This window comes from Denticeps clupeoides, chromosome 12, assembly GCF_900700375.1.
Source record: "Denticeps clupeoides chromosome 12, fDenClu1.1, whole genome shotgun sequence".
Lineage (NCBI taxonomy): Eukaryota > Metazoa > Chordata > Actinopteri > Clupeiformes > Denticipitidae > Denticeps > Denticeps clupeoides.
Window position 1 is genome coordinate 6,831,244 of NC_041718.1, and position 24,186 is coordinate 6,855,429.

General features: G+C 44.0%; 1 protein-coding gene across 13 annotated transcripts in view; it reads right to left on the bottom strand.

Annotated features, from left to right (window-relative positions):
- ptprt (protein tyrosine phosphatase receptor type T) overlaps nucleotides 1-14,106 on the bottom strand; it is a 223,199-nt gene extending 209,093 nt beyond the window's left edge. For all 13 annotated transcript variants that reach the window (XM_028997567.1, XM_028997574.1, XM_028997573.1 and 10 more), the window contains exon 1: nucleotides 13,624-14,106. In XM_028997567.1, coding sequence (XP_028853400.1) covers nucleotides 13,624-13,720 — 97 coding nt within the window. In that variant the 5' untranslated portion in view covers nucleotides 13,721-14,106. The remainder of the gene's footprint in view (nucleotides 1-13,623) is intronic.
- Nucleotides 14,107-24,186: the final 10,080 nt, after the last annotated feature.

The following is a 24,186-nucleotide window of genomic DNA, read 5'->3' on the forward strand; positions in this document are numbered from 1 at the left end:
CAATTATGTGCTCATTAAGCAGGAAATTGACTGCTTAGGGACACTCTGGCACACAGAAGAGCGGTGGCGGATGGATGCAGGTGATTCTGTCGGCCGGGGAAGACATTTTTAATGTCTGCCGTGTGCTGCAGTGTCCCGCCATAAGCTTAGCTGCCCCAAATATTATTTATATAATATATTATTACTCACGTCACACAGAATTCTTCTCGGATTACTCTTCTTCGATCCAGCCTGCCATGCGAACCTTGACCACACAATCATATTTAGAAACGATGAAGTTTCTGTAATGTGTCCCTAACAGTAACCCACAAGTCGAACGAGTTGTGAGAGCACAAGTTCACATGCAATCTCCCTTCATATGACAATAAAGCACTTTTTATGAATTGCATCTGTTGTTTTTTGTATGAAAATTCCTCCATCCATTTATATTGCCACCTAGTTAAGCTCATTGACAAACGGCAAACTGAACCACAAAAACTGTTAATGAAAAAGTGATGTAACTTGAGCATGTCCGGCCGATGAGTGACTGACAGGAGTGGGATGGTTGGAATCATGCTGATGTTCACTTTACAACGGCTTATGAATGCACCGTTACGCTCCCAGAAAAGAGAGGAGAACAGCGACACCGAAGGGGTTGATGAGCAGAGAACTAGGACAAAGCAGGCCGCACTGCTGCCTAAGTGTGCAGTCTGGGTGTGGATGTGGGGCATGGCTCGTCATATGTTCCACTGTTTTTCCTGCAAGTTTAGTTTAAAAGGTTAAAAAATATTGAAATATGCAATGTACAGTACCCAGTCAAAAGTTTAGAAGCACCTACTCAACATGTTTTATTTCGTAGTCCTGTCTTATAAAAAAAATGCAAGACCCATAAATGAGTGGGTGCATCCAAACTTACATTAACATTTACAGCATTTATCAGACGCCCTTATCCAGAGCGACTTACAATCAGTAGTTACAGGGACAGTCCCCCCTGGAGCAACTTAAGGTTAAGTGTCTTGCTCAGGGACACAATGGTAGTAAGTGGGATTTGAACCTGGGTTTCCTGGTTCACAGGCAAGTGTCTTAGCCACTAGGCTACTACCACCCCATCTTCTCACTGTTAGTGTATATTAATAATTACTGCCATAATATTTGGAAATTTTTCAAAGATTTTTCAGGTTATTATACTAACTGTAGGAAAATATTAGATGAGGTATACATTTGATAAATTACAATACATTTGATACATTGCCTTGTTGCAGAAAGTGGACTTTTGCATTAAGACTATATTCAAAGGATCACATTAAGTAACCAAGCTGCCTGTTTCAAGCTGCATAAGTGGGGCTTGAGATCAGGGCCCTGCGTCTTCACAATCAGAAATCTTGACGGGTCTTGTCAGGCATTTTTACGACATCACTGTGCATTTTACGAGCACAGGTGGTGCACAATGCAGCAGCATCACTACAGATTTATGTTCTCTATTGGAAGGAAGCAACCACACACACAGACTTTTGTGTTAATAAAGTGGAGGACAGGCAAACGTGTTGTTCAACCCTGGCATCTATCATTACAGCCTTCCACATCGACATGGGCACCAATCAAACCAGCCAGTCAAAAGCAATGGAATGATAAGAAATCTTATGTAGCGAATGAACTATTGAAAGTGTAGAGTTGTCATTCAGTGCGCACAAAAAAAACTCTTCTCTGGTTTGCCAGCAGTTCTGAAAAATATTCCCATGTTGAGTTCACGTGTTGGCTGCTTTTTCGATCATCTCATGAAGCGGATCATGATGATAAACGTGAGCTGCATGCCCTGGCGCAGCTTTCTCGGCAGGCGCGGCGATATTTGGATTCGGTGCGGGGGGGTCTGTGTTTGGACACGGCTCATGCCTGTCGACTTAAAGTCGAAACGGTGTCATCAGACTTATCCGGCACAGTTAATGAAAACGTAAAGGAGTTTAAAGGACGAAGGACCGCGAGTGACATTGAGAGGGCGCCACGCCTCATTCCATACCCAATTAATCACTCGATCAGTGTCTAATGTGTCGAGCTTGTTTAATTTGACCGCTTGTTCAATAAAATCAGTGTCAAGCTGAGCAGGACACCTGACGCTGCGCGCCGCCCTCGGAATTCACCATCAGGCCTGGAGGAGGTTGATCTCGGCTCAAAGCGCAGTGTAGGTACAGGAGAAGCGTCCACGCACACGCCATTAATCAAAAAGCCGCCCCCCATGCTGAGGTGGACGCGCTGATTATGACGCCTGCGCGGCAGACCCAAGCAACCGCGGTATTTGCCCATCGTCCAGCGGCTAAAAATGAACCGTGAACGCGGTGCAAAGGCTAATGTGTCCAATCAACATGTCCTTCACCCTAATCACTTTTTAAACCACACACCCATAACAATATCTGAACAAGGCGCCTCAATTCCTTACAAGGTGTCAAAGCATAATGGTATAAGGACATGAGAAGATCAAAACTGAGATTTGTTCCTCGGAAAAAAAAAATATTCATAATTTATGAGCATAATTAAAGTAATTCAGCCACTGGGGACACACGTGACGGTGCATTTCTTGGGGCCAGTCCCAAGCCTGGGGTTAATGGGGAGGGATGGCATCGGGAGGGGCATCCGGCATAAAATCTTTGCCATTTTATAGCTATCTTATCCGCTGTGGCGACCCCTAATGGAAGCAGCCGAAGGACGAAGCGAAGTTGTAATATTACAGTGAAAGTACAAGTCCTCCCTTTTAATTGGTTCATACATTCATAGCCAAATATGCATGTACAATTAATGTACTTGGCCTGGGTGGTAACATTTACCCCTTCATATGTTCTTCAGATGCTCTTATCCAGAGCGACTTACAATTAGTAGTTACTGGGACAGTCCCCCCCTGGAGACACTCAAGTGTCTTGCTCAGGTGAAAAGGATGAAGGTACAAATGCTTTTAATGAACAAAAGGAATGATGGAACAATGGCCAGGAAATGCAGCAAACAGTGAATACATCGATAATGCAGGACAAGGGAGTGAGGGAGGAGCCAACATATGAAGGGTTCTAATCACCCATGGCACCATGAAGAATTTTTTTTTTTGGCTTTTTAATGTGTGACCTGAGGCAGAACACAGTTGTACGTAAAGCATGTTTTATTGTTAAGATCAGAACAATTTCCGGTATGCCTTTATGGATAATGATAGGAGCCTAAGGAGGATCAAGAGGTCATGTGGTTCCCCACCAAAAAAGTCGAAAGCTTGGTACATTTCTCCTGGTCTTAACTTGTTACACTTGTAACTAGTCATAAGTAAAAATATTTTAGTAATCCAGTTAGATATTTTAATTTAAAATTAAGTGAAAAAAGTCTCCCCAAATGAAAATTGCCACTTAAGTACACCAACATGCTGCATTTATTTCATTAAGAAATTATTAAAAGTTAACGTAGCAATGAGGCAGGCAGGTATCGCACACAAGTACTTTCTGTTTCTTCCTGTGACCAGGTATGTTATTTAAATTCACTTAGAGGCGCAACAAGGCTCAATTTTGGAGCAATTGGTAGATAATTAGACACAGTTCCACCTGAAAGCCCCTCTGACGGGTAACAGTGACAAGTGACAGCGCTACAGTGTCATTTTAATAATAGACTGTGTGTCCATGCAAATGAGTTGACTGTCCAGATATGTGATTTTCTCATTAGAAGTTTAAATACATGAAGCTCAGTCATCCATCACTTCTTTGGCCACTTGTAATTAATGGCTGGCATGGTAAAGAAATGAAGAAAATAAAATCCTTTTAGAAAGTTAAACGGTGAAAAGAGTCTAAAAATGCACACAATGCTGTTTATATTCCTGTCTTCTGAGGAGACAGAATTAAAAAAAAATTCACTTTGTTCCGCTGTTGCAGTGGCGAGACTCTGAGCAAAAGTTTCGAGAGTCAAGTGACGAGTTGCGAGCTGGAGCAGGGAGAAATATGACCTTTGGGCTCAGGCAGGGGGGAGATCAGGGGCGTGCATAATGAAACGTGGCTCGGAAAGTTGGAGCCGGCGCTCGTTTCCGAGCCTGGCGGTGAAGGCGCACCTGCTGCTGGGCGTCAGTAGCCCTCTTCTTCTCTCGCGCAAACACTTCGACTCGGCCCTTCTTTCTCTCTGTGCCTGGTCCTGCCATATCTCAGCACACGCGGCCGCCCGGGACTGACCTTTCCACGGTCACCTAAAGGAAGCTTTTGGCATTAATACACTTCAGCAAATTGCCATTAGCTGGTCCAATTAAAGGCTTTTTCATCTTGGAAAGAGGAACAAAGCCCGCTATCTGCATGTGTGAATGTCTGTAGGACGTCTGCAAATGCTTACAAAGGTTAATGGTGTCTCTTGAGGGGTGAATGCATAAGGGGTCTTGTTACTCTTCCAGCCCCGTCGTTCTGACAAAGCGCTGCATCTAAAGAGACTCGCCCAGTTCATTACTGCATCGCCCTCCTCCCGGCTGCCCTCCGTGTTCGGCCTCTGTTTTTCTGTTTTTTTACCACATTAAACATGGTGCCGCTTTCCCTGCTTCTTCACAGCAGTCCAGAAAGCCTTAATTAACAAGGATGCTCCTTAAATGCGCCTCAAATCCCAAAGGGAAATGAGAGTTAAGATTTCTGCTCGGCGGAGTCGGAATTATTGTGGGTTACCAGGCATGAACCATCAGACCGTCAGGAGACTTACTTTGCTGGCGCACATCGTGCTTTGGCACGACACATTATTTCCTAACTAATGACCATGAAGCTGAAAACCTCCAAACCCCCTGCTTGAATAAAGGGAAATAATGAATGATTGGCATAATTATAGCCTTTTCACGGTGACATGTTGTGAACAAATGACAAATAAAAATGCTGAAATAATTTTAAAAATCAAGACCTTTTTTTTGCATTTCTGGATGTGGCTGTCAAAGTGAATAGCGTTAATAACTCCTTGTCATGATGCATTCTAATGGCGTTCATTTTTTTTTATTAACGTACTTTGAACCTTCCTTGATGAAGTTTATGGGTCTTTAAGGCAGAATAACATTTGCACACTAAATCAATATTCCCATGTCAACATCTTGCACTCTTTTGAACATGGGGTCAAGCGGGGGAAAAAAAATTTAGATCCATCTCCACACAGTCACTTCACGGCACCACTAACTCTCTGAAAATGCCTTTCAAAAATTTAAGAGCTTTTCTATTAATGACACAAACTCTCCATGGCCTCCATCTATTATATATGGGCTGAACATATTCCTGATTAACCAAAAGATAAGAAATGACATAATTAATTCTCATTCGCTCTAATAATAAAGTAATAATAATGGATTAAAGTAATTTTTTTCCTTTGGCTCTCAACTCGTCCTTTCCACACAATCATTTTCTGCCGATAATAGTCAATTAATCAAGCCCAAATTCACACGAACTCTTTCCCTTCGTCTAATTAGCTGTAATTTGTTGATGGATCCTGACAATTACAGAATTACAGTGCCGGGGGAGCCGGAAAAAAAGTGAACGCGCCAGCATGTCCCCAGGCCCGTCCCTGGAGAGAGGAGAACTGGAACGGTGCTCGGGAGGGTCCGTACTCCAACATCACACGCAATGACGTTTGTTTGCACTAGAGCAGTGCTGAGTAAACGCTGGGAGAGAGACAGATGTCTCCTGACACTGCCAGACAATGTGCTGTTTATTTCCGCGCCTGGAGACCCTCGTGGGGGCCCGCCACTCCTTCCCTTGCGAAGCCTCTCTCGCTCACTCTGCTCCACCCCCCACTTAATGTGTGTAGAACCATATGATTTCCCTGATGCTGAAAAAAAATAAAAACACAGATATGAAAGCACAACTGAGATCATGTTTCCAATTGTCGGTATTGGAGGAAATTTTCCCGTTTTGCCCGTGGCATTTCTTAAATCCGTGATATCCTAGTATATATACTAATGCTGTATTTATAGTTATGCTACTCGCACCCAAGCAGTGATCCATTGCAAACACTGCATTTCGTTAGGCACAGATGGAATGCTTGGATTGTTGAGAAGTAACGAGGCTTAAACTATGCATCATGTCACTCAGGTAGTCAAATACCCCAGAATGCATTTCATGCAAGTATTGGACTGAAATGGAAAAGCCAACCTGACACCACAATTAAAGTGAAAAAAGTGAAAAGTGATACACTGCAGCACAGCGACATAACGAAAGGCGCCCGGGGAGCAGTGTGTGGGGACGGTGCTTTGCTTAGTGGCACTTCGGCGGATTGGGACTCGAACCTGCAACCTTCGGATTACATGGCCACAAATTTAACCGCTAGGCCACTGCTCACTGTAATTGACAACACTTGTGTTCCTTCGTATTGATTTTACACTATTACATTTCAAATATTGCTGAATACTAACGGGCCACTGTGAGACACTAAGTGCAATTTTTTCCGTTTCCGCATTCCGTTGGAATCTGATAAATCCTTTACCTCAATTGACAGGAACATTCTAGACAGTTTCACAATGCAGACACAATACAGTGATGCTAACAAAGCATGAAAGGAAACAGTTTGGTGCACAATTCAGTAAAACTGGTTCTCATGGAGCAGATGGACCGATGTACTGTGGCTGCCTCACAATGCTTCAAACAAATCAAGACACGTGGACACGAGACAAGTCTCCGAGCACGATATCGGTTCTCTCCATGGCCGCAAACAGGGTTTCTTTTGCGACGGTGCTCTGACCTGCAGAACACGCACTGGTTCTTAGTTCAACGTACACTATTTATTAGCAGAACGGGCTGCCGACATTTATATTGATTAGCAGTACAGTGATATTAATGCAGCATTTATACAGCACCATGAGGACACAGAAGAGGAAGTTGGATATCGCCCATTAAGTTCCTACCGCCACACAGTTTCCTTCATGTTGCTATTATTGCATTATTGATTCCTGAATGAGTGGGTTTTATGTCTGACGGCACTGAATTGACTCTACGATGGATTTGATTGGCCATTCAGTCAGGTGCTGCATTGCAAAAAAAAAAAAAAAAAAAAAAAGTAAAAATTCCCCTTTGTGCTTAAAACATCTCAGTCTGCAGATAGTCAGCAGCATCACGTACAAAGTTAAAATCGTTAATGGCTGACATGGATGTGTTTCTCTTTCGCTGTAAAACTGCCATATTGTGTTGCTCTTTCAAGTCATGTCAAACAAACAGAATAAAACTGGAGCTGCCGCCCGGCATGGATCACAGCAGGCGGCGCGCCTCGGAAAATTACTGTTTATCTCCCATACGTGAAGCTGCCGGCTCTCAGGCTACAACATGACGGATCCGTCCTCCTCTCCTGCGTTCGTGAATACGTTTTTGAAGCACGGTCCCCAACACAACACACGTCTTAGATTTTTTTTTATCACCTATTAACACCCACCGACGTTGGAGGAGATTCTCTCGTTGTAGGCAGACTGGCATTGGACTACCTGAGCTTTTTTTTTTTGCTCTGTTTTTTGTCTTTGAGGAGGAAAGAAGCAGTTGATTAGCTTAAGACTTGATTAAGGCCTCACTTTAATCTTCACATAAAAAAAAAACAGTCACAATTCTGTCCCCTGGAGTCCTGTTCACTGTGATCAGTGACCCCAGCAGAGGTAATATCGACTGCATGAACTTCTCTGTGAACGGCACTCTCTGACCAATTTGAAGATGACGTTCAACGCAGAATCTGAACATATGATGTAGTCAAACCCACATTTGCACCAGATACCGTACCCAGTCTAACGAAGGCCAGTTGTATTTAAGTACTTTTCAGTTGTATCAATGAACTTTGTAAAGAGACAGACTTGCATTGGTCATAATTCTATTGGAACTCAATGGGACTCCATGGTTGTCGATAATGAATTTCCTTCATTAACACTCATTTCCACCTTCTGCAGCCATTTATAACAGTGTCTGGGTATATCTGCGGTTCACGTTTGCCATGACCTCAAAGAAAGGTTTAGCTGATGGTTTGATGCTTTGTTACCCAGAAGCCTTAGAGCACGATCTCAGCTTTCTAACCACGTCAGTTTTCCCCATGCCCGTGAAACAGAGCCTGCGGAGCTTCTGTATTAAGACGCCGTTTAGTCGAGCAAGTCGAATGAGTGCTGAGGATTAGGGTCACACAGTCACGCAGATAAGCAGACCCGTGGCAATAACGTGGCCAGAGTGCAGAACAGAGGGCTGAGCGACAGCTCGTCAAACGCCGCAGCCTCGGCTACCTGGCAACACAAAGGGCAGACGATAAGGGAGGGGTGGGCCGAGGAAACAATTACGGCCAGGCCTGTTTCTAATGGGCAGATTGGAAATAATCAAGCTCCTGTTTTGCTGCACACACTGGGCCTGGGGTGTGTGTGTGAAATCCATTAACTCCAGGCCGAAAGCCTCACGAGCCACTTCCATTCCTCCAAACGCTTCAAGTGACTCTGTTTTTCTTTTCTTCTTCCCCCTCCTCTTCTTCCTCTTGTTTCTTCCTGCACGCCGTGGCACTCTGAATTTCTCTCCTCTGATTTCCAGATAGTTTCTCCTCCCCCTCAGAACACTTGCCGCCTAAATGGTCCTTTCCACCAGGCTGAAGTCTCCGGTCGGCGAAACGGCTCCTTTTTGATTCATGAGGCCTTTGGTCCGTAATCATATTCACAAACGGCGCTGCTATTCATGAGCTTCTGTTAATTCTTCTCCTTCTCAGAGAACCGGACAATTCACTTCAGGGCCAAATAAACTGCTGCTGGACGCGTTGGAATTCGTTTCATTTACACCGCAGACCGATGAATCGTGAGTCTATACCTGTTGACACAGTCCCATTCAAGGTCCAGATTCAGAACTTTTCTCAGAATGGTCCACTGTGAAAAACCCGGCCTTCATAAATTACTAGTATTACAACGTCATCTGCACTATGCAACACTTGGTCTACTCTAATGTGCTTCACTCAAAATCCTCCTGAAACATCATGACAAGTTATTTACATAGCAATAATCCACTGTAATATGCAAATTCTATCATATTATTCAAGAAAGCAGCGTAAAAAGGCAACATGAAAAACAACTATCCCACACTAAATTTAATTGCCATTTGTAAAGCCAAATTAAACCAATTTATTCCAATTAAAGTGCAGTCAAGGTGAAGTGGTGATACGCTAGTTATAGTGTCGCTTTCACATTTCACACATCACATTTCGTGACGGAAGGAGGTAAGGGCTGGCACAAAAACTGCTGAGACAAGAGAACGAGATAAAAAGGATTTAGAACAACCTTCCTGGTTTGTTATCCTCATTGCACATGGTGGTCTCCTCGACAAATTTCAGCGGATGGCCGTGGATCGAGCTCACGGCGGTGAAACGCGACTGGACAGAACGCGAAATAACATTTGCCAAATAGCGGGAGTGTTGCCATGCAGTGTATCAGGAACGTGTGTGACACTGTGAGCTCTGCTGGAAACTAAACTACAGTCGTTCCTGCATGAGATTACTGTGTTGGGCATCTTAATGAACAGTCACTGATTCCATGTCTTTGTCATTGATCAGTTTTAGGTTCAAAAGTGTGTTTCTGACATTGTGTGTTTCAGGGTCATTGTTCATTTCAGCTGGAAACATATCTTGAATGGGAGAGAGGTCCCTTTTTAGGGGCAGTGGTGGCCTAGCAGTTAAGGAAGCGGCCCCGTAATCAGAAGGTTGCCGGTTCGAATCCCAAGGTGCCACTGAGGTGCCACTGAGCAAAAGCACCATCCCCTCACACTGGTCCCCGGGCGCCTGTCATGGCTGCCCACTGCTCACTCAGGGTGATGGGATAAATGCAGAGGACAAATTTCACTGTGTGCACCGTGTGCTGTGCTGCTGTGTATCACATGTGACAATCACTTCACTTTAAAATGTTGACCTCGAGTCAGGTTCTGTCACATTCTCTGAAAACTCACTTTTAAATCATGAAACAGCGGTGCAGAAAAAAGTGGGGAAAGTACAACACGGACATCAGCTGGGAATTCCATGAAGAACCTACTGGGATGGATTCATGAAGAACAAAGGATGACATTAATTGGACAGAGGGAGTGTATGAAGGAATATTTCTACCTCATGGATAAACTCTGTCTTAAGCGAAGGGAATAGGGACACTTTCAGTGAGCTCATCGCTCACCAAAAGACACGGCCTTCACAGAACACGTATTTATAAGAACACTGACATGCAGAAGACGAAAATGGTGACACAGCATGGAGCTCCTGATTATATATTACTAGTAACAAATCATGAATTGCAGGTAATTTACTGGAACAGGTCATCAGGAAGGGAAAATAAATTTCTAATTATATTTACTTTTCTTTTATCAATGATGTCGGTTAATGTGTCCACCACACGAAAGGACCTAAATAATCTCAATCAGAATCAGAAAAAGGTTATTAATCCCGAAGGAAATTGCTTGGCCTAGTGGGTTATACACTCGCCTATGAACCAGAAGACCACAAAAACCCAGGTTCAAACCCCACCTCCTCCCATTGTGTCCCTGAGCAAGACGCGTAACCCTGAGTGTCTCCAGGATGACTGTCACTGTAACTACTGATTGTAAATCACTCTGGATAAGGACGTCTACTAAATGTAAATGGTTTAATTGTCCTTGCTGATTACTACAGAGGATCTGTAGTCCAAAATAATATGTTATTTGGGACAGTCCTACAGCTTTACTCATACATTTCTTCATTTCAACTCGCTCTGAAATAAAAAAGAAGACACTATCGACTTCAACCGGCAAAGTAAAAATAACGGGACACAGCAGCGTCGGAGAAGGTGTGACTATTCTGACAGCACCCAACTGTCTGGCACCCACATTAAAACATCAGAGCAGCAATGATGACATAAACTCTCTCTCTTGCGGCAGCAAAACAACGCCTCGCTCCCTCCCTGTCTAACTCGGACCGGCACCATGGTGCCATGGGATTAGGGGCTCTTGGATTAACCGTTTATGCACCTTTGCTTTAGCAAGGATCAGCACCGTTACGCATTTCCAGAGCATGGCGTCCCAAAAACGGTGTGGCCACCTTGAATGGTGGTTGAGAAAGCTGGAGGAATAGCATTGTTCATGTGAAGCAGGCCGGCCTCCTTGTTCGAGATTAACCTCAGCTCTAATTAAAGCGCAAGTCGTCGATCAGCAGGGCCCCTTTCAACTGGACGCTAAACTTCAGTCAAAAAGAACTGAATGAGTGATTTGGACTTGTCAGCCTGGCCAAGCGGGACAAAAGGAACAACCTCCAAATCCTTGTCCCCCAAAAACGCCGCTGCACAGACCCAGAGCACCGGCATGAAAACAAACACGGGTCTAAAGAGGGCTTAAGGACATCTCTCTCTCTCTCTCTATATATATATATATATATATTTTATATATATATATATTTTTATTTTTTTTTTAAGAGCAGAGCGAAAGAGAAGGCTCAGCAGCTCATATCTCCCCTCCGAGCCAGAGAAATATAATTAGCGGCGCAGACTGTGAGTTGGTGCTTCTCGCGCTCGCACGCCTGTCAGCTTGATCCAATAGCTGCCACTTCCAGCGTCCACTGTTCATTAAACAATCATTGCCCGCCGAAGCGGCTGCTGCGGACGAAACGCGGGGCGGCTCGCGCTAATGTACGCAAACGCCGAGCGCCGGGTGGGCGGGCCGTGGGCCTCGGCGACGAGAGGCAGGCCGCAGCGTTGAACTAGCCGGGCGGATGCATCCTGCACATCTGTGCTTATTCGGGATCCCAGCGTAGCACGCGGGCCGCGGGGAGGGCTGATGAAACGCTTGCTTGTACGTTCATTTCGCCCTGGCAGCTGCTTTGGTTTAGGAAATAAAGAGACCTGTCAAGCTGTTCACTGAGCGAGTGTTGTTGCCTTGCCAAAATGGCAAAATTGGCAGTTCAGTGGGGGAATGGAATAGAGAAATTACCCTTATAATGAGTAAATGTACCAAATGTCAGCGCAAAATCGGAGCTGCACAGTTCCTGCACAGAAACTTGGCCACCGTCAACAGGTCGCAGATCTAACCTTGGTCTAACGTTGGAACAACATCCTAACTGATTTAAAGCAATACGACCGTCTGTTTTACTTATTTGCTTGTTTATTGCCATTGTGTCATGTAGGGGAAACAATAGCTGTTGACATAAAAATGGTTTATGTTGTTTACATATACTGTGCTTAAAATTACTAACATATAATAAACGTATGGCTTAAAATTGTTTAACATGATTTATGTTTCGCGTAAAGAGTGATTACATAACTTTTTTGGACATTAAGTCAAGCTACTGAGATGTTGTCTGGGTGGTAGTAGCCTAGTGGGTAACACACTCGCCTATGAACCAGAAGACCCGGGTTCGAATCCCACTTACTACCATTGTGTCCCTGAGCAAGACACTTAACCCTAAATTGCTCCAGGGAGACTGTCCCTGTAATACTGATTGTAAGTCGCTCTGGATAAGGGTGTCTGATAAATGCTGTAAATGTAAATGTCTGAAATTATTTCGTTTATGACGATGAGCCACACTGTCCATCTGTGTAATTTTGTTGATGAGATTTGGTGATAAAGACTGTGCCGCTGTCTACAAAATAAAGACACCTAATTATGAGACACTTAGCAGTCCCCATAAAATAAAAAAGTCTATTGTTTATTAAAAAAAATGTACTAGAATAACACATTATTTTAAAACGCCAGTCTATTTAGTTTACCGCTTTTACTACTACATCCCAGTATAAAAAATGAACCAAAAAAAAGCCCCACGTCAAATGCCCCACGCGTGAAAATGAACAGTGAGAATTATTGAGACGGCCACTATTAAACGCCGGTCGCGACACAAGGTCCACTGCGAGCGGACGAAGGGACGCGCAGGGGAGGCCGGGATCGGTGTGCCCAGAGCGCCACCTGCCGGCGTCATTCCGCGCCTGTACGTCCCCTGTGCTCCGCCCGAGACGGAGCGAGAGGAGACGCTGCTTTTTATTGCTTATTTTTGACCATCAAGTCTCCAAAGCGAACCCACCGTGTCCAACTTCACCAACACACGCGCGTCGGGTGTATCGAATCGTCGCGGCCACGCCGACCGAGTTCACCGACCGAGTGGACATCGCGGGGTCGGTCCGCGTGGAGAAGTGCGCGGAAAGTTTTAAAAGAAACTGCAACTCGTAAAAAAAAAATAAGGGGGGGCAGCAAGTCGCCTGTGCGCCGCTCCACAATTTCGGCGACGTTTGGCGCAGCGACGTCCCTCCGTCTTGATGCGCGGTGAGCCGAGTCCGGACCGGGGAGACACCCCGCTAACTGTCACCCCGGTCCTCCAGGGTGACAAACGGGAGTACGAAGCCACGTTCAGACCGCAGCCAACGTCAGACTCAAACTTTCGGTCCTCGACGCCCGAAACTCCCCCGATGTCCCCAAAACCAGAAATGTCCCCAGAACCGGAATGTCCCCGGAACTGCGCTGAAAACGGCGCGACGTGGCCAACGCGTACAACTTTTTTTTTTCTAACCTGGCTCTGTTTCGGTCCTGAACAGTCGTAGGTCGAACTTTCTCGGACGCGCCGAGACTGAACTGCCGACTCGACGCCCGAAGGGCGCGCGGTTCTATTCGAACAAGTTTTTTCTGTTTTTTTTTTTTTGTCGGTCTCCGAGCCCCCTGAAGACCCCCCGAAGACCCCCGGAGAACTCACCGGGGAAGAGCTGGCCGCGCGTAAACTCCACCAGTTGCAGGAGCAGGAGGGCGGCGGGCGCGCAGCGGTGTCTCCCTCCGTCCATGGTCGCGGGCATCACTTGGCGAGCCCTCCTCCGCCCGTCCGTGCCAGCTGACGAGCTCCTCGCATTTGGAGACTTTTTTTTTGTGAGTGTGTGTGTGTGTGTGTGTGTGAGAGAGAGTGTGTGCGTGTGCGTCAGTGCCGCTTTATATCCCGGTCCCTGGTTCGACTCCCCGGTCCCCCCGGGTCTGTGCACCTGTCTGGCGGTGTGACGCGCTGCTCGCCTCGCCGGCCGCCCGCCGCTCCGTTCTTGTCGGGTTTAGAGCCGCGCGGGCGCGCGCTCGCGCGCTCTCTCGGGCGCGCGCTCGGCTCCGCGCCTGGCGCGCCGCCGCTGGGTGGAGCGGGCGAAGCGGTGAAGGAATTTCGACTTCCGAGTTTGTCACGCCGCAAAGAAACGTGTTGTTAACCATTCGGGCAAAAAAAAAAACAACAAGTATAAGATGTGAGGTTTAACGTGAGTAAAATGAGCAGTATTCTCTGCCCAAACCATGGGGGCGTGTCCAACGCTGAAACCACGCCCCTCCGTTACATCTATTAGGCGAGGAACGGGCGCCCCACCGAGCAGCTTTGTCAGTGGAGACATCAGACCACAGGACCAGAATCCGAATCCAGGTCGGTTCTGGACAGGCAAATATGAGGGGGCAGATAGAAATGTGGGGTAGTAGGGTGGTAGTAGCCTAGTGGGTAACACACTCGCCTATGAACCAGAGGACCCAGGTTCAAATCCCACTTACTACCATTGTGTCCCTGAGCAAGACACCTAACCCTGAGTGTCTCCAGGGGGGACTGTCCCTGTAACTACTGATTGTAAGTCGCTCTGGATAAGGGCATCTGATAAATGCTGTAAATGTAAATGTGAAGGGGTCCACATGGTGGCAACAGCAGCAGGAAATGGGTGGGGTGGGTTGCTCTGGATAAATGTTATTGTCATGGAACTGGATTGCACTTTGTCAGGCCTCTGCACTAAGACCTGTCAAACTTGGGTGTCCCACCAGAAGGCTGAGTTTATAGGGTCACTGAGGCACATACTCCTCCTGACCATGACAAAACTAAAAAAAAAAGGATTGCATTTCACAGCATTAAGTTTCCCTTTGTGAGTTGCTGGGGTGGAAAGTGAATAAGCTTTACTTCGTGTCTGGGTCCTCCAGCCGGCTCTACGTAACAGACAGGCTGGCGGTGGTGCATGTGGGGTTGAGAAAGAAACATTTCTCTATGAGACTGAAACTGTGAGAAGAACAATGGCCCTAGTCCCTCTCTGACTGTATTTTTCAGTAGTGAATTATCTCACCAGACACTTTTGAGGACAGAAATTTGCTAAAAGTTAGAAATAAAAGGGGGGAAGGGGGTTTAAGGGGGCATCGCCCCCTCTTGGTCCAGCATAGCGCCAGCCATGATCTGAATTCAAAATTCAGACACTCTGACAGAACAATTTGTCTGACAGAACACTTTTAATAATTTCCCCATTGTTTTGCTAATTGTATTACTCATTAAACGTAAGCCACTAGTGAAAGAGGAGAAAATTTATGCTTATGTGAAATGTGTATTTTGTGGTAATAATCAGTGGTTCCAGTGCATCATTGAGCCATGATTTATGGCCCCACCCCAAAAAAAGCAATGAAAAAAACAGAGGTCATGGTCTTTTCACATTTAATAATATCTATACGATTATAGAATGTCCCTATAATAATATCAAACATCTAGCATCCAATATCACATTTTAAATAAGGCAAAAGTAAGAAAAGAGTGAAACAGAAGCATGGCAATAAACACCTTATTTTGAGATCCTCTTAATCTGGAACATTTTTAGACAAACCTTTTTAGAGCATTTTTGTGTAAATGTAACGTTAGGCCCATTTTTTTTTTATAAATGTTTAGTATTTCAACATAATTTCAGTCTTTTGGAAAAAATTATCTCAAGTCCCTCAATACGACTAATGCAATGTCAGTCTGTATTTTTCCTCAGATTCTCCTCGTACTTTTACTGTGATGAGATGGACTGACCTGGACTCAGAATAGTATATAATAACGGAATAATAGTGCTTATTCCACCCCACAACAAGCCAAAAAATGGCAAATGTATAAAAAAAGTGGTTTATTTTGTCTGTAAAACTCTATTTAAAAAAAAAAACTCAGTCTCTGCAGACTTTTCACCAAGTGTCGGTGTGTCCAAATTTTATTTGCAGGGTCATGTTCATAAAGTCAAGTAATTTTATCCGGGCATAAAAATGTGAAGTTAAAATTGGTCAAATTGACACTCACTTGACTGCTCACTATATTGATTGTATTTGTTTTTGTATTTGCTTGTTCGTTTTGATTAATCAAATAATTGCAACAAAGATGCAGCCATGATATCGAAAGTGAAATCTAACATCAAGGTTATTTCTTTTAAGGAAAACACTGACAGTAAAGTAGGCCATCCACTCTGCTGCCAGTCAGACCTGCATGTCTTTATAATGGCCTTGTATCTTTGCAGTGCTTTGATATTTATAGCTTCTCTGCCCTTGTCTGTATATAATTTAAATATAATCAAGTGGCCATAATCTGCTCCAGTGTACAGGAAACAGGTTGATTCTCCCCAATCAGAACATTGGCTTCCCGCAGGATGCAAACTTCAGCCGATACCCATCGAACCAGGATCATTCCATGGAAAGCACATGTCATATTCTCTGGTGACATATTTACACATATACTCATTGGCCACCCTCAACATCTCAATATCCACCTAACTGCAGCCTGTAGACATCACATAATCACATCTGATGTGCGTGACCCCGGAACTCTATTTTACAGCCCACCATCTTTTTCTACAACTACGCCATGGTAACCCCTGTGTCCCACCGCGGAGCCTCAATCTGGCCTGCTTTCCCCGATTCTGCTCTCCTGCCGTCTCCCTCCTGTGCTGCAAGCGCCGACGTTTTCCTCCTCCATGTCCATGTGTGTGTGCGTGTGTGTGTGTGTGTGTGTGTGTGTACGTATGTATATATGTATGTATGTATGTATGTATTTATATATGTATGTATTTATACATATTTATAAAATATGTACTAGATTTACAGTTTACATTTATGGCATTTTGCAGATGCCCTTATCCAGAGTGACTTAGAACAGACTTTCATGTCACATCAATTACATAATCAGTTTAAGTTTACTAGGACCCCCAACTATTAATACAAATCATTTTATTCGCTCGGTTATCATTTTTCTATCATAGGTCTGAATATAAGAACGTTATAAGTTAGTCTAAGTATTGTCTAAAGTCTTATGCTGCCCTTTGAAAATATATAATTCCAAGTGGTTCTGTGTAATGGGTATTTATTGGTGTTGTCAATGTTGTCAATATTGCAACAGAAATACATTCAATCGAGTGATGGACCATCAGGCTAAGCCGTAAAAAACAAAGGCTTCCATATTTCTACTGCGGGCAGTAATTATCTCAATAGGCGTCTGAGCGCAGGCAGGATAAATTCTTATTCCATTTCTATGAATCAGTTCGTGCCCCCTATGGATCAAATCAAGGCTTTGCAATCTTATAGCTCAGCGAGGAACCCTGAACTTATTTCCATACAAACGAGTGTCGACTCATATTCTGCTCACATCAGGTGGCACAGTCTCGATGGATAAGGCCCCGGCAGAGCGATATGGGAATTTTCCCGCCAATCCCACCCATCACAGTGTGCATGGGCTTTGTGGTGTACAGTCAGCATTCATTTTCACAAAACTTTTCATGGTGAACATGCCGTTTGCAAAAAAGAAAAACTACTGGACACCTTTGAGGGTGTATAGTTAGTCATGCTGTTGCATGCAGGGTTTGTGCTTGGCATGCCCTAGCCCTCCATCACAGTTTCTGACCACGGAACAGGCTGGCTGGATATGATGGGTTCTTGATCCACAGGGGTTAGATGGGCTACTGCCTGTAAAGTTTTAGCTCTGTACATAAAAAATGACTAATATTAAATACTAACTGAGATACAACCACTTGAATAAATGTTTTAAAATGTATAAAATAACACTGAAAAACAACGTTGAGAAGTTGTCTATTGTTGACCATGTTTCAGGTCTGATTTATATTTGACCCTGTCAGCACCTTTGATCGGCCTGTTTCTGTAAATAGGCGCAGCACCAAAGCTGTAGATCAAGGGTCACTAACCACGGACCAGGAGTCAGTGACCCCTGCTGTAGATGCTGTATGCATCGACATGTGCATGTCTTTATATGTATCCTGTCATCCACCCACCCAAAGACTTTAAAGATTTAAGACTAATACTTAAACGCATACGTTTCCTTTGCCTACAGAAAACTGTCAGGGTTCTGGGCATTGGGCACACAAGCAGACATAAGTAGGAGCTGGACCCCGGCCTCCTCTACTTCCGGGTCATGGTTTCAGGGATTGGAACGGCGCCCCCTGGGGGGCGTGGTGGTGGTGCAGGAACCATGACAAAAGCATCTCTTTATTATTTGAAACATTTACTTATCGTTTACTATGTTTTTATTATGCTTGTACGAGTACAAGTAAACCGGGCCACAAGTGCAAACATGGCATACAAGTAGTGCAAGACAAGCGGTCCAAGAATAGCAAGAGTAACTTCAAATAAAACATGTACAGGGTGGGCCATTTATATGGATACACCTTAATAAAATGGGAATGGTTGGTGATATTAACGTCCTGTTTGTGGCACATTAGTGTATGTGAGGGGGCAAACTTTTCAAGATGGGTGGTGACCATAGTGGCCAATTTGAAGTCAGTCATCTTGGATCCAACTTTTGTTTTTTCAATAGGAAGAGGGTCATGTGACACATCAAATTTATTGGTAATTTCACAAGAAAAACTATGGTGTGCTTGGTTTTAACATAACTTTACTCTTTCATGAGTTATTTACATGTTTCTGACCACTGATAAAATGTGTTCATGGTCACCAACCATTCCCATTTTATTAAGATGTATCCATATAAATGGCCCACCCTGTAGACAACACAGACAGCAAAATTGGTAATTGAGGTGCAGAGTAACAATGTGCAAATGCTGTTGTAATAGAAATGTAATAGAATGTTCTTAAGATAAGAGGTAGAGTGTGTGTTTATGATGTGTTCAAGTGTCTGATGCCCTGTGGGATGAAGCTTTTGCAGAGTCTGGCACTGAGGGCCCGAATGCTCTGGTACCATTATCTGGAATGTAGGAGGGTAAAGAGTGGATGTGAGGAGTGTGAAGAGTCCTTCACTATGCTGGTGGCTTTCCTGATGCAGCGTGTGTGTCCGTCATGGAGGGAAGAGAGGCCCGGATGCCCAGCCACTTGCGCCGTGTGTCACCGCTGTCCTGAAAGTGGCTGTGGATTTTCTGCCCATTAAGAACCCTTCTTAAATACGGAGTCTCGAGCTTTGAGCAGGCCAAAAGTTTGGACACACTTTCTCATTCAATGTGTTTTCTTTATTTTCATGACCATTTACATTGGTAGATTCTTAGATTTTAGCACTTGTTTGCCCCTTTGCCTTCACTCTGCACTCCAGCTCACCCCAAACCATCTCCATTGGGTTCTGGTCCGGTGACTGTGGATGCCAGGTTTCCACTTTTTGTTGAGTACATAACTCCACATGTGTTCATTCTTAGTTTTGATAGTTTACCAATGTAAATGGTCATGAAAATAAAGAAAACACAATGAATGAGAAGGTGTGTCCAAACTTTTGGCCTGTACTGTACCTCTGCAGTCATCCACAGCTTCTTGTTTGATCGTGTGGCGATGGACTTGAAGACTGTAACATCATCTGTATATTTTCTAATGTAGCTGTTCACTGATGTCGTGTACTCGTCCAAGTTGATGGTTTTGTCAGTGCATTCAAAACAGTCTTGAAGAGCAGAAATGGCTCCGGCTGGCCACCTTCTCTTTCTTCTTTTTATATATAATAATAGATTTCTTTATAGCGCTTAATGTTCTTGGTTACCTTTTCCATATGCAAATACATGAAAGAGACTGTGAAGTGTGATTAGGATTGTAAATATGTTATGTATTCGCTTTCAATAAAATGAATACTATACAGAGCCTAATACTAATACTTATAAAGGTGGATGGTAGTAGCCTATTGGGTAAGACACTCACCTATGAACCCAAAGACCACAAAGTCACAGGTTCAAACCCCACATACCGCCATTTTGTCTCTGAGCAAGTTGCTCCAGGGGAACTGTACCTGTAACTACTGATTGCAATTGTGCTAAATGCTATAAAATGGGGTTCGTTTGATACATATTTTAGCAGGTGGGAAATTTCATAACCCATGAAACTTTCCATGAACAACCTACACCCACGTCAGGGTCATGGAATAGATGTAGAGTTAAGTCGACGCCAAGGGACCGCACGGTTGTAAACAGCGGCCCACTGAAAAGTGAGCTCTAATTGTTAAGCAGAGCTCGGCACTAATTAAGCCACCTCTGCGATACACAAACATTCATAAATACATATTTTCCCATGGGAAGAGTTTAATAAAATCAAGTTGTGCATAATGAAGCACGGCGAAACTACCTCGTGGCCATTAGTCAATTGCCGGCCCTGGCTCAAGCCGACGCATGCTGCCATCTCATTTCCTCACACGAAAGTGTTAAACCTTGCGGCGTCTGTCTTATTTTGTTTACTCTTTTCCTGAAAGCTCCCCATTGATGGGGAAACATGGGCAACATGCCCCTTTGCCCTTTCCCAGGACTCTTCTTCCAATTAACTTTAACAATGCCCCCCCCATGGAACTGTTTAATGGGCAAACTAATGTGGCTAATGTTACCACTGTGGAGCACGCTGGAGGCCTCCATGGCCTTCTGATATTGATGTGTGATGGAGCTGCCTTCCTGCTGGGTGGGGGCACCAGGGCTCTGGGCACCCCGCTGAGCAAGGACCTCTGACAATAGTGAAGAGCCTCCAAAGGTGCCGACTCCACGATGCGGCATACATCAGGCCCATTAATTATAAATCGCTTTGAAACGGAAGCCCTGGGACAACTTTGAGTTTGGACTCGTTTGTAATTCTCGGAGTAAATATAATGATCTGTCATTATTGCGGCAATACATTAAACTGCAAGACGTTGTTTACCGCCATGAACACTTTCGCCTGTGAGAAGCTGAACTTTTGTACTGATTGAACTGATGTAGGTCAATTTTCTATTAGTGGTTAGCATGATGTTAACAATCGCGCAATCGCACAGTTGAGCCTTTATTTTTTACATACATCAAACAAATATTTTGAAATTACATTTACAAAATATAACAAGGAAGCCTAAAAAAATAGTCACTTGCTTCCAATAATGGTGTCACGGCAGAGCCATGACAGGGCCATGCACACCTGACATGAGTCCCCGGCTCCCGCGCATGGAATTCTAAATGAGTTCCTGCACCAGTGTTCCGGGTTCTGCGAGGAGAGACGTGACTGGCGCTCTACCGCGCTGGTCTTCTCGTGTCTTGTCGAGTCATGGTCGTTTGCCTCGTTTCTTTGGTTACAGGCGGAATAGGTGGTGAACGTTTTCCGAAAGTGGAGCCGTTTGACACCCTGTGCTTGAGAAGCATATCAATGAAACACCCAACGGGGCAAAGTGTACTCCCCATCCAAAAACCCCAATAGAAGACATCTCCACTCAACTCGAGGCAAAGGATCAGGCAGGCAGGACCATCTAGTAAACCTGTCATTTACACACATTACATTATTCGATTTGTGTGGAATTAATCGATGATTCAAGAATAGTTGTTCTCAATGGCAGTGTGCAACAAAAATGTGTGGACTCTATAAAGTTCTATTTAGAATTTTTTAAATAAAAAAAATATAACTCATAGTCAGACTACTCCAATTTTTAATCTCTCAACATCCTAATATAAACATGCACTGTGAAAAAAAGGTTGGGAAAACCTAAAAATTTAAGATTTTGTTAAAATCCTAGACCCTCATTTCACTTCACTTTGACGCAGTGTCAATTATAAAGTCCAGTTTATCACAGAGTCCCCCTGTTAGACACAGACAAAGTTAAATTCACCCTAGTTAGGCTGTCCTAGTTAGGGTACCGGGCCACTGTAGCACCAATATACCACTATAACCACATATTTCAGTATCGGTCGTACAGTGCAACCGTCTGCCGCTGCTTCTGTTTGTTTTTCTCCGAGACACGGAATCAAGCACCCAGACTACTGGCAGACCCCAGTGAAGAGACCAGCAAATAAATCCTGGTTCCTGACAACTGCTAAACAAGGACATACCACCAAACGAACCAGAGGGTCACCACAGCCACCACCACCGTTACAACTACAGCTTCAGGGATCTTCAAGTGGACCAGTAACATCATTATGGACACGTAATCTAGACCATGACACTGACTACATTCTGGACTTCTCCAACCCTACAACTGTAAGACTTATTATTATATCATCCCCAACCCTGCAATGACACCATTTGCAGGTTCACTCTACCCTGGAAGGGGGTCCCTCTCTGTATCACTCCTTCCCAACGTTTCTTCCTTTCTTTTTTTTTTGTGTGCAGAAGGGTCAAGTGTGGGGGGTGTCAACTGTAGGGCCTGTCAAAGCCCATTGAGACAATACTGCATGTGATTTTGGGCTATATAAGAAATAAATGTTGTTGTTTTTGTTGTTAAGGCAACTGACTGCAAAGCATTCGAGAACTTCATGCCCACGCCACTACTATACAACAACTTTGCAGCCGGTTGCCGTACATTTTTATGTTTTTTTACAGTGTGCCTCCTATGTTGCATGAGAAGCCATCTTTGAATCAGGAACATGCTGTAGCTTAGTATAGGTTGGCGGACGAGGAGTTTTCCAGAACCATGTCTTATTCCACCCAAGGAACTAGTTAATCGTTTTCTCAATGGTGCCCTGATAAACTTGGTTGAAGCGGAGAGACGAGCAGAGATTCATGTTCTACACTGAGATGGGGACTCCCATCTCGCACTTAATTCGCACAAACAATGACAGTGTCATAATAAACAATGTTCATTTCATGGAATTATTCAGACCAATGAGAGAACATTGCCGAGGAGATAAAGTACAGTCCTACAGCTCCTGTTGTCCGGCATTCAAGTTACAAGTTGCATTTATTTCATTCATTTCAGTCGTTGCCCGGCTTCACGAGAAAACCGCAGACAGACTGATTCTCCCTCCCTGATAACGCATGCAACGTCACGCATGCATGCAGACACAAAAATAAAACCAACAGTGATACCGATGGCAAGCTCATCTGTTCCATTTGTTATCACGTTCGGTTATAAAGCCTTCACACACACAGCTAAAAATCAAACAGCCACTTGCGAAGAGTCAGGATAAACGATGCCGGCTCAACCACGTCCAGCTCCCTCATGCACCCCAAAATGCAAAAGGATAGGGCATGTAGAGGATAGAACATCACAATGTCATTGAAACACACGAAGGAAGCATACGGTGAACAGATAGTCGGATGGAATTTTTGGATTGTCTTTCTAAAACTGTTTATTATTTTGCTGGCTAATGTTATTAGTGAATAGAAGTCAAATCGCACTATGCTGTATGCTGCCCATGTAGAGTCAGTAGTTTGAATGAGAGGTGATGGGCTTCTTTACCATTGTCAGTGCACTCTGAGTTCGAGCCATTAAGGATGCAGCTGCTGCATATATGTGGATGTTATGGCTTTCTATAAAACTTTATAGTATCCTGATGGATTTAGTCCAAAATAATAATTATAATGGTTAAAGAAAATTTTAAAAAAAGCAAGGAATTCATTTAAATGACAATATTATTAGCTTTATCATCCAATCAAGTTAATACATTTACATCTTCATAGGCCTCTGAAGCACATGTTTTGATCAGTTATAATATTGTGTATAATGACATAGTACATGCTTTTAATCTAAAACATACAGCAATGCAGTATTATCTTTGGTAGCATCTGGTGAGAGAACGCTTGCTTGAGACATTAGAGTCATTCGAGTGATTTTAGACTTGGAACTTGACTTGACATTGTCACTCAAGACTTGAAACTTGACTTGAACTCCAGCACAAAGACTTGAGACTTGACTTGGCCTTGGAAAAAATGACTTGTTTCTACAACAACAAGATTTAAGCCAAAGTTTGCAGCTTAACCCCCTGTGCACCCCCTTTTTCAAGAACCTTCTCATTAGCTTGACCAGTAAGAGTGCAGAAAGAAAGACATTATAAAACATTGCGGGGGGTTCAAAAAATGCTGGGAAATGGATGCAACACAAAAAAATGAAATAAAAAACTCCCGCATCTGTTCACATTATGACAGGCCCCAACTGTTCCATTCTGATTCCTGCAGGGGACCATCTTAAAGCCTCACAATGCACAATACGTTTGTGGCCATAAAAAAAAGCATAATGCAGAACCAGCAGCCATTTTTACATTAACCAAACGAATGCAAGCTGTTCTGCGTGCTCATTATAAGCAAAAAGAGCTTTCAGTGACAAACATTTCCAAATCCATTCTCTGGCTTAAAAAAACTCTCTTTGTAATGTTTG